Source organism: Ursus americanus, chromosome 4 (genome assembly GCF_024610735.1).
Source record: "Ursus americanus isolate L20-20 chromosome 4, mUrsAme1.1.p, whole genome shotgun sequence".
NCBI lineage: Eukaryota > Metazoa > Chordata > Mammalia > Carnivora > Ursidae > Ursus > Ursus americanus.
In genome coordinates this window covers 37413872-37430384 of record NC_142130.1, presented here as the reverse complement: position 1 = coordinate 37430384, position 16513 = coordinate 37413872, and the positions used below count along the sequence as shown (strand labels likewise).

Genomic DNA, 16513 nt, shown 5'->3' with positions numbered 1-16513 from the left:
TATTGGGGTTTTAAGTTTAACACAATATTTTTCATCCTTATTCAGTATTTCATGATCTACGATTATGTCCTTTTCATGATGGTTCACTTGAGTTGAAGAGAGGCAATATCCTTTGAATCCTATTGACAAGACAAGTCAGATCTCTTCTAAAAACTAATTTACTTCAGAGGAAGGCAGCTTCTCCAAATCTTCAGAAGTTTGTGGTCCTATTCTTGTAAGCTGCTGAATCTCTTCATAGGTCCTTTCCTCCTCAATTTGTAGTCTTACATGAGAAGAGCTATTGTTTCCTAGTACAGTAAATATACTCGCTTTGTTTTTCACTTGTGGTCACAAGATGGCTCCCATAGCTCCAGGCATCACAAACATAGAATAGGTGATGCCAGCCACACCTCTAGTTTTTTTTTAGGAAAGCAAAAGCTTTCTCATAAGCCTTCCAGGAAACCTTTAGTGTTCAAAACGGTATCACATGGGCACCACTAGCTATAAGGGAGCTTGATAAAGCAAGTGTTGAGTTCTTTCAGCCTATGTAGTGAAGAGGAACAAGGAAGAAAGGGGTTAGCAACAGATGGGTGGGTTACCAATCAACAACATTGGCCACAGAGCCTAAGGGGTGGGCCACACAAAAGGCCCCCGCCCACTCCCCTGCCCACTCCTCTCTGGAAAAGGGAGGAACAGCCCTTTTCTGCTATACCCCAAACAAATAAGCCTCAGCTCTCATGACTTCCTTCCATCTAGTTCTTATAACATAGAGATTCCTCTAGTTTCTAGCAGAGATGCAATACCTATCCATGGATTTTAGTGCTGCTGCTACAGATTTTTCCATATTTGTTCATTCTGTAGAATATTTTAATGAGAATTTATGAAAGGGAAGAAGAGTAAAGGCCTTTGCCTGTGTCACAGCATCGTGCCCCAAAGTGCAGTCATAACCCTCCCTCAGCCAACACTTTAATTATTAGTTAGCTCCCTTGTGAAGTCATTCATAGTCAACGTCAAGCTGCAAAGGGAATCAAGATGGAGTCTAGAGGGGGTAGAGGGATGAGGGAGGCCTCGGGGGGGGGAGAGAAAGAGATCTAGAAGGGAAACAGGACAGAAGCCTAATGCCAAGTTCATTAACTCAGATATATGTGGCTCAGTGGTACCCTAGGGCATTACATGAATAATTTAACAACACTTTCAGAGCCCATGGATTCCTTCTCCTTTCCCTGACTCCCTTTCTTTCTCTTTGCTGTCTGGATATTTCTGCTTCTATCTTCCTCCCTCATTTGATTTTTTTTTCTTAATCCCCATAGTGTGAAACACATTTTTATTTAGTTTTTATTTCTCCTTATTGTAAAAAGAAATGTTCTATATTTTCTTCTAATGAAAAGAAAGAAAAAACATTTTAAATTGCACAAATTTCTGAATGAGTTTTTCTCTGTGAATCTGCAATCTCAAATAGGAAAGAAAGAAGTTCCTTACTCCCAGGCTAGGGAAAGGATAACATTATCAAGGAGATGGGGGTACAGGGGATGCGTGAAGCCGAAGGGAGGGTAGGTGGAAAAGCTGGTCATGAGGCAGCCCTCCACAGGTGGAAACATGCTTCTGTGCCTGCTCAGTCACCCTGGCCTGCCCTCCTTGCTGACGGGGAGCAGAGCTGTCCTCTTCAGAGAAGCAAGGAGGGAAGAACAGAGAGAGCCCACTCATGAGGAACTTGCCTTCCTTCTGACTCTCCAATAAATGGTACCCAAAAGTCTCAGTAGAAAACAGTGAGCAGTTTATCATGTCCAGGGAAGCCTCTGGAATGACAATGAGGACTAGCCTGCCAATTTCTCCCGAGAGCATACCTGGGGAACAAAGATGAAGCAGTTGATCGTGGTTGTGCAAACAAAGATACCTCCAGATGTGAGTCCAAAGACCAGGTTGGGCCAGGAGTGCAAGTATCGGGTGACCACGAAGAGAAGCCCAGCAGCCACTACTACAAGGTTGACCCCAACCATGATGGTTAAAGACTGATTCACAGGAGGAGAGCTGACGTGGTCAGTCAGGCCAGCCAGGTAGGCACCATATAGCAGCAGCAGGCCCTGGAGATAGAGAAGAGAACCAGGGGCTGAGAGAAGTGTAACAACGGGCTCGGTCTTGAAGAGCGGTAGGGTTGGGACCAATTTCCTCACCTTTAAAATAGGGATAATAAGACCCACCCTAAAAGGTTGTTATGAAGATGTACTAAGATAGCACATGGGAAGACCCTAAGGGCAGCCCCTATATCTAGTAGGTGCTAAATAAATGTTATTTTCCTTTCCTTCCCTGGGAATTACCTCATTGGAGGTTAGCAAGTCAGCCATCAGACAGGACTCTACTAGGACAGGATGGTGTAGGTGGGTAGGAGGTCTACAGGACAGGCTGTTGGGCCCTCAGAAGGCATTGGCAATGCCATGCTGTTGGTGGTAAGGACTACCACACCCACTGTGTGGTTTTGCACTACGTGGAGCTGAGGGGCACGTATAAGTGGAAACAGCCTGTGGTCTGCTTGTCAAGCCATGTGCCGCGGCAGGGGCAGCGCCCTGAGGAATGGGCTTTTTTCTTTTTTTTCTCCCTAATTTTCCCAAAGGCACCATCTGCTTGCCAAGCCCTGCACCTGCAAGACTGCATCTGTCTAGAAGGGATGCCTTTTTCTAATTTACACAAAGGATCTCTATAGGCTAGCAGCGGCTCCGTGCCAGTGGGTGTTTATGGGAGATGGAAAAAGAGAACAAAGGCAGGCTGGGACCTAAGCAAGACTGTGGAGCAGGCACAGGCAATAAAGGCTTCATCTATACCCTTCATCCTCTGTGTGACATTCCCTGCCCCCACGACCGGGAACCCGGTGCCCTATTCTTTCCTCTTTCCCATGAATATAAAACTGCTCTCAGATTTCTCACTTGAATTACAGAGAAAATTACTCACAGCACTTTAAAGTGCTGCCTCTCTTAGACGGAGCTGCACTGAAATCAAAGAAATCAAAGCTGTAATCAATAATACATAATGTATAGATTTAACATATGTTCGTCTGACTATGTACAAAGTATGTGTTAGGTGCAGGGTAGGCAAAGGTGTTACAAAGAGTAAGTCATGGTTCTGGCTCTCAAGAAGCTCAGTCTGGTTGGGAGATTTAAGGCAAGCACACAAATGTCCATGTTTTGTCATACAGAATGTGAAGATGCCATGAGGACTGAAGTGGGAGTGGGAAGTATAGATATTCAGAGGGAGAACTAATAATGAAAGCAAGGCCAGGGATCAGCAGGGTACCTGCCAGTTACTCTAAATCATACGATCTGCCCAACTCCATCTGCAAGGACAGCCCTAAAGATAATTTTTGGAGCACTGGCTGTGCCTACAGTGGAGGAGTCAGCATGGCAGGGATGCCTTCTGGGCGCCCCTAATGCCCAGTGTCCCAGGAGGGGCCTGAGGGCCAAAGGTGGCCACCCTGAGATCTTCAATGACTAGAAGATACACAAGTCAGGCCAGTGAGGCTTGAGTTTGGGGTAATTGACACCATCAGGTGGCATCTGGCAGACTGGATCCCTAGTAATTTAATCAAAAGTAAATTAAATTTAAAAAAAATTTTTAAGTAAATGAAATTAATTTTATGATTTTGAAATGTTCACATCTCATTCTTTTAAAATGCTTTAACTCCATTAAAACTCTTGCCAAAAGGGAACTACGTATGAATAAAGTCTCTCTACATCCATGACTTGTGTTTGAGTAAATCATATCTAATACTTGTATGTCATTGGCATTCACTGCTGAGAAGTGTGGGGTAGGGCTTGTTGCCAGGCTCGGGTGGGGGGGTCCTGGAAATTAATGTGAAGATTTAAGTCATCCTCAGGAACTGCTCTTTGACCAGGGAGCCCATGAAAGGCTGGCTCAGTCAGTTTCCTGATGCTTAGCACTCTTTTCCCTTTTTCTTTCTTCGTTCTTCAGAAAGATATTACAGTGAAATAAAATGGAAATGGGATTATATAAAAGGCAATGGAGAAAATAAATCAACTTGAGTCACAAAGTGAGCTGCTATGGGCGAAGTGCTGAGTTTCTGTCCTGGGGAGGACATGTTTTTCTATAGGGCTCAAGAAATCGAACTGTCCAGGGGCGCCTGGGTGGCACAGCGGTTAAGCGTCTGCCTTCGGCTCAGGGCGTGATCCCAGCGTTCTGGGATCGAGCCCCACATCAGGCTCTTCCGCTATGAGCCTGCTTCTTCCTCTCCCACTCCCCCTGCTTGTGTTCCCTCTCTCGCTGGCTGTCTCTATCTCTGTCGAATAAATATATAAAATCTTTAAAAAAAAAAAAAGAAATCGAACTGTCCAGGAGGCAGTGGGAGATTAATAATAATAATATCTCACATTTATTGAGCTCTTCCCATGGGCCAGGAGTGGTTGAAAATTCTGATCATGCACTATCTCTTTTGAAATTTAGAACAGTTCTGAGAGGATGTTATCATCCCCATTTTACGTCTGAGGGAACCCAGGCTCAGAGAGGTTAAATGAGGCCCAGGGTCAGCTAAGAAGGGGCTGAATCAGAACTCAAACCCTGTTCTGTCATATTCTGAAGTTCATTTTCTTAACTGTTAGCAAGAAACTAGAGATTAAGAGCTGTTTACTGGCCAGTGTTCTCTCTTAAAAACATTTCTATCAAAGTAATATAATGCACATAGTAAAAAAGCAACATTTCCTTATCCCAGCCCCATTTCCAACAAGCAACCACTTGAACACTTTCCTAGTGGTAAAATGAGTAAAGTTTACCTTTAAAGACCGTATATTTCTACAAAAATTCCTTCTCCTCTGCCAGCCATCAGTCAACCAGGCTTCTCTGTCCTGAGAATCAATAGGTAGTCTCTTACCACTCAGGGTTTGCCTGAGTGAAATTGGCCTGCCCTATACCCCTCACAGCCAGATTTTCTGTTTTTCCTTGCTTAAAACCAGCTAATAGGATAGTTGGTTCTAAGAACCTCCTTTAGTGCCCTGTATAGGTATCCTGTACCTGCTAGAAATAATATCCTACTTTTGCCATCTAACAGAGACAAATGAAGCTAATTGTGGGGGATTCAGGGCAGTATGGGGACACTTTGAGGCAGCTGGAACCACTCAAAGGACACCATGGATGTTGCCGTCTCTCTAAGGGCCAGAGTGAGAAAGGTTGGTGGAAGGCAGTAGGATACCTTGACCCAAATCTTGAAGAAAAACACAAGGAGGGTAATCAGGGCACTCAAGACAACAAATAAAGCTGGATAAAATGTCTCTGCATAATCCCCCTTGCAGGGAGTTGGAGAGAAAGCCAGTATTGCCAAATCAATCAAAAAATCAGACCAAGAAATGGGAGAAAGAGTGGGTGAATTTCACATGATTTAGAGGAAAACTGAATGAGGGGGTCCAAAGAGTTGGAAAAGTGACCCCCAAGACAAATAAAGAGTAGAGAAATAATAAGGGTCATAACTTTAAGATTTATGCATCAACAGAGGTTTCCTCTAATTTCAAGATTCTTTGCAGAAATCACCTCATTAATTCCTCTAATTCCCTTTCCATGGCTATTTTGTTGGTGACAGATAGATTATATTCCAAAGAGATGTGGTTACCAACCTTGCACACCAAAACAAGAGCAATCCAGACATCAGAGTACCGGGAAGCACAGAAGTGTGAGCTGGTCAGAGAGCAGGACACATCTCTCCCTGACACCTAAAAGGGACACAGAGTCAACACTGAGGAAACCCACAATTCTCAGGAATGCACAGGAGATCGTTGGGGACATCTGGAGTGTGAACTTTTCTTCAGCAGGTGATTTCCCCCTTAATAGGTAAAAACTATAACATGTAGGTGACTCCATTGTAATCCAAATGGATGTGACTGTGAGTTAAAGGGAAAGGTGATAAAGTCCGGCTAACATGTGGATGCTCGGTGGTGGCGGGGCTTACTCCCCAGTTATGTGCTTTGCTACCACAGTGACTCAAATTAGTGTATCAGCAAAATTATGAATTATTTCACATCTTGTTTCTGCTATTTGTTAACAGTTGAAACTGTAAATACTAAATCAGCAAAGTCAAGTTTCCACTGTATTCTTCAGCCCCTTGTGAGGCTGGAGACTTACAATACTTCCCATTAATTGAACACTATGTACTAGGCACAGTTGAACCCTTTCCCTGTATTGTTTCCCTTCATCTTCGCCACAACCCTAGGAAATAGGAAGCACTATCATCGCCAATTTACCTGTGAGGAAACCGACACTGCAAGAGGTTTAAATCACTCTCCCAAGGTCACATGGCTGGTAAGTGGGATTTGAATGAGGGCTGACTGACTCCAAAGACCACCTCAAAATACCCCTTTTACTTCTCAATAACTAGGGGAAGTCAACTTCCTGTGGCTGAAAGTTCTCATTATTGATCATGTGAAAGTGGAGATAACCGCCGGGCAGTTCTGGTGTGCTGACATCTCAGTGGATGCTGCTGGAAGACATGTGGAGCAGGGGCAGTGGCCGTGGTAGCACACCCTGCAGACAAGGGCAAGGCATTCACCAAAGCCACAGCTCCCGACTCTCCCTCCTTTTGGGGTCATTTATCTTCTTTTTGGGAGGATGACCGCAGAGCAAGTGCTGCTGAGAGAATGACCACAGAAGCCAGTCCTCCAAGTTTGGGAAGTAGATTATCCAGGGATTGGGCCCCTCACCGTCATACTGACACCAAGAATCTGGAGGCACTGGATGGGATCAGTCAGCACCCACGTCACAAGCAGGATCACATCAGCTATCACCAGGGCTGCCACCAACCCCAGTAGCTGCAGGTCTTTGATTATCTGCAAAAGAGTCAAGGTCATAACTTTCCTTGGCTTGCTGGCTGTACGACACAGGGGCTGGAGAACACTATGTGCTCTGAGCTAAAGGTTCCAGGGTCAGCCCTCCCAGGAGGCTTCACATCCAGCCATCAAAGATGAAACATACACTATAGATGTACAATGGTGTCTATGTCCATGTCATCATCATCACCATTGAACATTTTCATTTGTTTATTTTTTCACAAAGGATTAAGGAGTCTTATAAAATGAACACACTATTATTTCTAGATATGCACATATGAGCATATAGAGAGATATGAAAGTTTTCACATAAAACTGTTAACAACCATTAACTTGGAGGGTGGGATTGAAAGATGAGGGTGGTAGAAGAGAGATTACTAGCATTTTCTTTATACATATACAAATCGTTTGACTCAATGTATTACTTTTGTAACAGCAGAAATAAAACTAATAAAAAATATATTCTGTGGAAGGATGAAAAATGTCAAGGAAAAAAATCAGGAGAATTAGGATGAAAGGTCAGATGAGGAGAGTACATAGCACTCATGAACTGGGGGAAAATGTGGATCTGAGTTGTTGACAACCAATGAAAAGAAGAGAGCATGACTAGTTACATGATTCATGGTGTCTGTAAGATAAAACACATCAGTCATCAGTTGCTTCGTCAAACTGCTTAAAACTAGTGATAATAAGAAAATCTTCAAATCAACCAGCTAGAAGGCACATTATGTGCAGAGGAACAAAGACAAGGATGACATCAGATTTCTTATCAGATAAGGCCATGTTAGAAGACCCTAGAGTGAAAACTTCAAGGTACTGAAAGAAGAAAAGAAAGCCTCAACCTGTAATTCTATATCCAGCAAAAGTAGCTTTCAGAAACAAATAGGGAATAAAGACTTTTCCACATAAACAAAAGCTGAAAGAATTCAGCATTCTCACACCTGCATGAGAATGTTAATATCCTTAAAGCAAAAGAAAAATGATACCAGATGAAAATATAGGTCTATACAAGGAAATAATACCTTCATGGAAAAGTATATGTTGATTTTAATTATTTAAATATCTTCAAAAGATAACCATTCAAACAAAAATGAGTAAAAATTGTGTGGGTCTTATAACATATGTAGAAGTGAAAACAACACAGAGTGGGAGAGGGGGAAATGGAAGCATACTACTGTGAAATACTTATACTGTATGTGAATGCCAATTATAGCATTGTACACAAACACCTCCAGACTCTGAAGAGGAGGGAATGCTTCTTAATTCATTCTATAAGGCTGGTATTATGCTATACCAAAACCAGAAAAAGATTTTATAAGAAAAGAAAGCTATAGAACAACATCCCTTAAGAACATGAGTATACAAGTTATAAACAGAATCTTATGAAAAGGAGTCCAACAATAAAAGGAGAGGATAATACATCATGACCAAGTGGAGTTTAGAAAACAGGGTTGGTTTGAGATTCTAAAATCATTTAATGTAATTCCACCATATGAACAAACTAAAAAAGAAAAAAAATATGATCAATAGACATAGAAAAAGCATTTGACAGATCCCAACATCAATTCTTTAATAAAACCCTCAGCAAAATGGGAATAGAAGGGAACTTCCCCAACTAGATAAAGGATATCTATAATACAACTATAGCTTAGTTTTGAAATACTGAATACTTTCCCCATAAGGTCAAGAAAAATTCAAGGATGTCTGTGCTCGGCATCTGTATTGAACATTGTACTAGTGTTTCCCATCCAACTACTAACCAGGCCTGACCCGGCTTTGTTTCCAAGATCAGATGAGATAGGGTGCGTTCAGGGTGGTATGGCCATAGACTGTACTAGTGTTTCTAGACAGTGCCATCATACAGAAAATTGGAAACTCTTTATTCACAGATAATATGATCATCTATGTAGAAAATCTGATGGATCTACAAAAAATCTGATGGGTCTATAATAAGTAGTTTAGCAAGGTTACAACATACAAGATCAGCATATGAAAATCAATTGTATTTCTATATATTAGCAACAAAAAAATTAGAAAGTGAAATAAAAAACAATAACATATAATCACATAAAAATTAAATACTTAGGAATAAATCTGATAGAAGATGTAAAAGACCTCCACTGAAAACTATATAAAATTGCTGATAAATATTAGAAAAGACCTACGTAAATGAAGAAATATACTGTATTCATGCATTAAAAGATACAACATTGTTAAGAAGTCAATCTTCCACAATTTGATCTATGGAGTCAACACATTCTCAATCAAAATCCCAGAAGAAATTTGTAAAAATTGGCAAACTGACTCAAAAATTCATATGGAAATTCAAAGGACTTAGATCAGCCAAAACACTATTGAAAGAGAAGGACAAGTTGGAGAACTAATACTCACTGAAAAACATCAGTAATCAAGATAATATGGTATTGGTGTCAAAATAAACAAATACATCAATGAGACAGAATCAGGTCCAAAAATAGATCCACATACCTATGGACAACTGATTTTCAACAAAGGTAAAAAATAATTCAGTGAAGAGGACAGACTTTTCAATAAATGGAGCTGGAACAACTGCATTTCAATATGTAAAAAAATTAACTTTGATCCATACATCACATCATATTTTAAAATTAACTCAAAATGGATTATAGGCTTAAATGTAAAAAAAATCTAAAACTCTAAAACTTCAAGAAGTAAGCACAGGAGAAAACCTTTTGAGGCCTTGGATGAGGCAAAAGTTTCTTAGAGCTGATACCAACATGACCCATAAAAAAACAAATTGGTAAACTGGACATTATCAAAATTAGAAATGTCTTCTCTTTGAAAGATACTCTTAAGTGAATGAAAAGAAAGGACACAATTTGGAAGAAAATCTTTGCAAATTATATATATCTGCTGATGGGCTTATATCCAGAATATAAAAAGAACTCTCAAAACTCTATAGTAAGAAAACAAACAACTAAATTTTTTAAAAAGGGTAAAAGATTTGAGCAGATACTTCACCTAAGAAGATATATGGATAGCAAACAACCACGTGAAAAGATTCTCTCTCTCCCTCTGCCCCTTCCCTGGTATGCATGTATTCTCCTCCTCTCTCTTTCAAATCAATCAATCAATCAATCAATCAATCAATCTTTTTTTTTTTTTTAAAGAGTACATACTCCATGATTCCATTTATACAAAATTCTGGAAAATGCAAACTAATCTATAGTGACAGAAAGCATATCAATGGTTGCCTGGGAATAGGGATGGATGTAAGGATTGGACAGGAGAGGGAGATAACAAAGATTCATGAAGAAACTTTGCAGATTATACACCACATCTCATGGGTGTATACATATGCAAAAGTTGTCAAATCGTACACTTTAAATATGTGCAGTTCATTGCATGTCAATTATGCCTCCATAAAGCCATTTTTTTTACAAAGGAATCTGTGTTATAGAAGGATAGATGAACTTCTTGTCCTTTAGTCAATTTTTTTTTCATATTATGGTTATTCACAGCTGAGCTTTTTATAAATATTCTAATGACTGGATAATGTTGCAAAAAAAAAAAAATCATGCCAGAGAAGTAAACTCCAATTGAGTGATATATTGGGTCTGGGTAGGACCTATAGTCAAAGAGTTTGATGATCAGACTTTGAGGTTTGGGCAGGGAACCTGATAAAATGGGGAAATGTGGTCAGGATGACATCTGATGTCAGGGAAATGCAGGTGATCTGGCTGCCACATAGCTTCTAGGGTTGATTCTATCTGCTGAATGGATGTCCTCTTCTTTGCTCACTGCTCCAGGCCCACCTTTCTTAGTGCAGAGAATGGCCTTCTACATGGAAAAGAACTGGGCTCCAGTAAAGGAAATTACTGCTTACTTGCTACTCTTCTCTGTAATCACTGTCCCTCACTCTACTTTTAGCTCACACTTGTGCCAAGCAACAGTTTCTCTGGGCATCTTGTTCTCCCTCACACTGGTTCCAGATGTTGGCCAGCTCACACAATACCAGCAGTACCAGGGTCTGGGGGTACATATGAACTATGTTGAACAGAACTATGTTCAATGACTTATATCTCAAGAGCACTGGCACATAGCCTTCCAGGCTTGGGGACTTAGGAGGCCACACTACTCCAAGATTTGAAATGAGAAGCAATAACTTCAGACTGCCATAAAAGGATCCACCCAGTAATCTGACACAAACTTCTCTAGCTTTTAATCAATAATAAAGCTGCTGTTTGCAATCAAGCAGTATGTACTTGCTGCCTACTCACCACTCTCTTGTCTGGGACCCTCTGAGTAAACACCTTGTAGAGTCGCCAGCTCTTCCCCAAAATGGGGCCAAACACAAGGGAGGTCCCAATGCACAGCATGGATAGTCTTATCTACAGGGGGAAAAGGAGAGAAGCAAGAGGCATGAGAGGGACTTCTGCTGTTCTCCACATGCTGATTTGCAAAGCCCCAGTCCACACAGGGCACCGGGCAGGATGTGGACTGCACTAAGCATTCCAGTGATCACCTCTGAGAGTGTCCATTCCAAAGATAAAGATAGCCACCACCTACAGGAGATGCTGATTTAAAAAAAAAATCAAAAGTTGGACATTTTGTTCAAAACAAAAACTTAAGATTTAACCCACCTGAATGAGAGTTTCCATTGAGCCTCCCACTAAAGCATCTCGATCTTGAATCCCAAAGAGGTAAACACTACTGTAAGTCAGACAACTGCCGAGTAAGGTCACAATGTTCAGATTGGGACTGGACATCTTCACAATCCTAAAATGAATCAGGAAGAAAGAAACTTCCAGTCATGACCCTTTGCCATGGGACTGAACAGAACATTCCCACCAGTATAATCTCCAATGTAACCTCATAGAGAAGGGCCACTGGGAAGAAACCACTTTATAGCCCTGTAAAAAAAATTATTATGATTTATTTACATTTATTTTCAAAAAGCACTAAGTTCTGACATCTCTCGCTTATACAACTCCAAGTCTTTAAAAAAAAAAAAGGCCAACTTCTAAAATACAGGTGGTATCAGAGAAGAGTTAGGACTTTTCCATTAAATTTATAGTTGCTAAGAGACTGCTACATGCAGCCTAGTGAATAAATAACTAGCAGGTAGATACCTAAAGAGATACAGTTTGGAGCCTTTGGAAATGAGCTGTAAGGTAAAGCACTATTTGGAAAAGCTTTGTGATTTTTTCCCCCACAATTTACTCTATTTGATATGTAAATTTGTTTTTCCTTTCTCTGCTTGACCAAAAGAGAAAAAGGAAGCATGGATTGAAAGGAGGACATTTGGTAAGGGTTTTTTGTCAAATAGTTTTAAATGAGTTTACAGAGCAATTCAAAGATTAGAGGGAGGCGTGGACAATCAGAGTGTCAGTGTCCCCTCCTGGGCACCAATGGAAGCTCAGGACAAGGTAAAAACATGTGAATTGGTTAACTTAAGGGGAAAACCACGCTTACTCTGGACAGTGACTGATAACAAGAAGGAATGTCATTGTATTTAAGAGTTTTAGTCTAAATAGTGTATTCTACATAAATTCAATATTTATGTTAATAGTCACTTGATAATTATGCTTAGTTATACTTTTATTTTAAAATAATAACTGAGGAGGAAAGCATTCTTATCTATGTACCTGGGATTACCTGGCTGACCACTTTAAAGTCGAGAGCCAAGGCAAAACCAGCTACTTAGTGCAGCCTACTTTAACGACAGGCAAAGTATTCAGAGGCATTATGCAGTTTGGCAGTGCTAGACTTGCAAACATCATAACCAACAATGGCCCAGCTTGATTACTTTGTGGCTGTAGCATAATTACATCCACACACACACAAATACTAAGCCACTGCGCTGGGACTCAGGCCCCAAGCACAGATAATGTAGGCCAGTAAGTGCAGCAGAGATTTACCTTGTCTTGGAGCAAAAACCTTGATTTTTTATCTTCCTCTAAAAATGAGAACAAGTTTCATGGATTCTCCTTATAAAAAGGGGATAACAATAATACATCCCTCTCCCCCGCTGCCGGAGAGTTGTAAGGATTCAGGGAGGTAACATAGCAAAGTGTGGGGCACAGCGCCTGGTGCAGAGTAAGTACGTAGCCAACATTAGCTAGTGATATTATTAATCTCACCATCTTCAGACTTTAGCAACCTCTGAACCACCTTTTCCTCTCCTGTTTCTTTTCTTTTTTTCTTTCCTTTTCTTTTCTAAAGATTCGTTTTAGAGAGAAAGCACATGTGCGAGCAAGTGGGGGGAGGGGCACAGGGAGAGAATCCTCAAGCCGACTCCCCGCTGAGTGGGGAGCCCAACCTGGGGCTGAATCTCACGACCCATTAGATTATGACATGAATTGAAACCAAGAGTCAGCATTCAACCAACTGCAGCACCCAGGCACCCCACCTCTCGTTTATTACCTATACCCAATCAATTGCCAGTTTCTTTCACTTGTTATTTGGAAATCTCTCTGAGTTGTCTCTTACTCTCCATTCCTGCTACTGTATGCATCCAGGATACAATCATGTTAGGACCAATGCAAGTGGAGTCAAGTGTGACAGATGGGATTCCTGGCTCTGCCAATCACAGCTGTGGGACTTTGGGCAAGTCACTTAACTGCTCTAGCTTTCTGTTTCCTCATCTGTGTAGATAATATTACCTTTCATAACCACCCCACAAATTATTGCAAAGATCAAATGAGATGTGCAGCAAAACTCTTTGAAAACTAACGTGATGCAAAAGTATTAATTTTTAGATTTTTGGTGTAACCTCTAGCTCTCTGTAACACCAGTTTTTTTCCTGTCCTAATGAATTCTGTATACTTTCAGACTCAATTTCTTAAAATACTATCTTCGTCACTTAGGAAGAGAACTATATGTATACAGATCAATTTTGTTTACCTTAAGTATCCACATTTCAAATCTAGCCCTATCCTCCCTATCTACTCATTCATCTGTCTCCTCAGTCAGCAGGTCTTCAAATTGTAATTTATGGAGAGTAATCTTCACTAATTTGTCTCTTCCCATAAGAAGGGGAGTTATGGGGTGAATACTCACTGCAAAGTAAGAACAGTGTTAACCAGCAGCTTCACAATGCATTTTTTAAGTAAAGTAATACCTTAGACAGACCAGTGCTGACACTGCTTTAGAAAAAGGGGGCGCTGCTGACCTGGAACTGGCTACTTGGTGCAGTCAGAAGCTTGTGCAGTGGTACAACCACTGGGTGGATCTTGCAGGACAAATAACTGAGGCTGTTCTTCCCCATGGCTATGCACAAGCATGAGCCATGAATATCTGATGATGACCTCCTTGCCAAGCAGCTGCCCGAGTTTCACAGCTACACGTCTGTGTTGTCCAGATCATTGATGGGTACGTTTCTTTCTTAATTATTCTCTGGGGCCATTTTATTTGAACACCACTCTATAATCAGATCTTCTTTGTGTTATTCAATACTGCATGCAGCCCTGATTTAGAATGTCTCCCCCTCCTGATTTGGAGGAACTCAGTTTAGTTATTTTTATTTTTATTTAAATAATTATTTATTTAATAAATAAATATTTATTTAAATATTTTTATTTAAATTATTTTTTATTAACATATAATACATTATTTATTTCAAGGTCAGTTTAGTTATTTTTGACAAAATATACATTACATAGTCTTCACATCTCAGAAGTTGATGCAAATTCATTTTCTAAATGGACATGTTGTGGACTTATATATATATATTTTTATATTTTTCATAAAAAATTTTACTTAAAACTTGCATCAGAAAAAAAAATGGATGGAAGATGATTTACCTATTTTGTTTGGTGAAGTTAACACCTGTGAAGTCACTGAAAGGTGAATCATCTCCTATTCAGCAGATGAATTATGTATGTCTGGGGAATGTCTTTGCTACTTGAATAGGAATTCAACCACCAATGTCACTTACATTTTTCTGTTGAACTAAAAGATGAAACCTACACATGTTGAATATTTTAATCAACCACAAACACATAATTTCCATAAAGCAAGAAGATTTCAATATTATATACTTAATTACAAATATTCAGTCCCATTGAGATCACCTATGTTGTGTTTATAAAGAGATAAAAGCTTGGACTGGGTTATGAGCTCTCAGAAACAAGGTGGATTTTTTTTAAGGATTATATAGCTATCTCATCTTTTTCTCTTCATTTATTAATTGGCAGTGTAAGACAAGAGCTTTCCTGATTTTTCTCTTCTCAAGTAAGCCTCAATATAAATAGATAAATATCCATCTATATCTATAGACCTGTATAAACCTGGATTATCATTTCAAAAGTCTTTAACGAATTCTGATGCTTACATGACGTCCATCAGCTCACAGGTATGAAAAGGTTTTAAAATCTTCATCAAATACCGGTTTCTGAACTTAGAGGTTTATTATACTGGCTATGGAGGACTGACTGGTCATCCTATTGTTTCTTCGTAATTCTGGTTATGAACTGAATTTGGAAACATGGCTTGCAAATAGGGTTGAGGGTACTTCTAGTGGCTATTAGAAAATTTTCCTAAGATGTCACAGGGACATGGTTTCAAAAATGCTATATGGGGGTCACTAAGATTTAAACATATCTAAAACCAAGTACAAATGTCTTTCTAAAAAGATTTTTAATAAAACACTTAAGATTAAGTTGTGAGTTAATCAGATTTCTTTTTCAATCCACTGCTTTTGATCCATGCTACAGTGAGATTATAAATCTACCTCAGCTGGATATGTTCCAAACAGCTTTATCATAATGTTGTCTCATGTGTTTCAGCAAATAGTGATCATTTTGCTGCTTTGCTTATATCTAATGTTTTAGGTTCAAAATCTAAACCCAATTCAAATTCCGTACACCTCAAAGCAATATTTGTGTGACTTCTAACCATATATATTTTAACTCTGTATCATAATGGTGAGAGCAGCTTGACTCTGTTCCCTCCTCTCCTGTCTGGGCCACCATCCTAGGAGACCGTCCTGAGAGATTTCATTACCTTTTCAACCTCCAGAGTTCTAACTTCTTTTATCATAATGACTTCACTTTATTCCACTTTTAGATAACCACCCCAGGGTCTCGCATTGGATGTTATGATCATTCAGAGTGATTCCAGTTCAGAAATTTTGAAAACCAATATTCCCCTCTTTGATCCAATGCCATCCAAATCGAACTCTTAGTCTTCTCCTTGGGACCTGTTCTTTTCACATTCTTCCCCAGTTCAGATAATGGCAATTCCATCTTTCTACTTAGTTGGACCAAAAATCTTGAATTCATCCTTGACTCTGGCTCACCAGCCACATCCAGTCTGTCATGAAATCCTATTGGCTCTATCCTTGAAATACACCCGGAGTCACACCTTAACCACCTCTTGCCGCCACCACTCTGATCAAAGTCTGACTTTGCACTTCTCATTTGGATTACTACAATAGCCTCCTAACTGATCTCCCTGCTTCTACTCTGGACCCTTCCTAAGTCCACTTTCAACATAGCAGTCATAGCAATCCATTAAAGGTAAATCAGAGCATGTCACTTCTCTGTTCAGAAGCCTGCAGTGCCTTTCCATTTTCTCAGAGGAAAACTCAGTCTTCACCAGAGTGTGTAAGGCTTATATATTTGGTCCTCATTATCTTTCTATCTAATTTCCTACTTCTTCCTCTTGCCCACTCCACTCCACACAGGCCTCCTTGCTATTCCTTGAAAATGTCAGGCACTCACACGCTTCAAGGCTTT

General features: G+C 40.0%; 1 protein-coding gene across 1 annotated transcript in view; it reads right to left on the bottom strand.

The window, feature by feature from the left end:
• GPR156 (G protein-coupled receptor 156) overlaps positions 1 to 16513 on the bottom strand; it is an 87241-nt gene that overhangs the window by 11860 nt on the left and 58868 nt on the right. Inside the window, exons 4-8 of the mRNA XM_045785090.2 lie at positions 11417 to 11552; positions 11054 to 11164; positions 6669 to 6794; positions 5589 to 5684; positions 1824 to 2060 (exon numbers count right to left, since the gene is read on the bottom strand). Of these exons, the coding sequence (XP_045641046.2) occupies positions 1824 to 2060; positions 5589 to 5684; positions 6669 to 6794; positions 11054 to 11164; positions 11417 to 11552 (706 nt within the window). The remainder of the gene's footprint in view (positions 1 to 1823; positions 2061 to 5588; positions 5685 to 6668; positions 6795 to 11053; positions 11165 to 11416; positions 11553 to 16513) is intronic.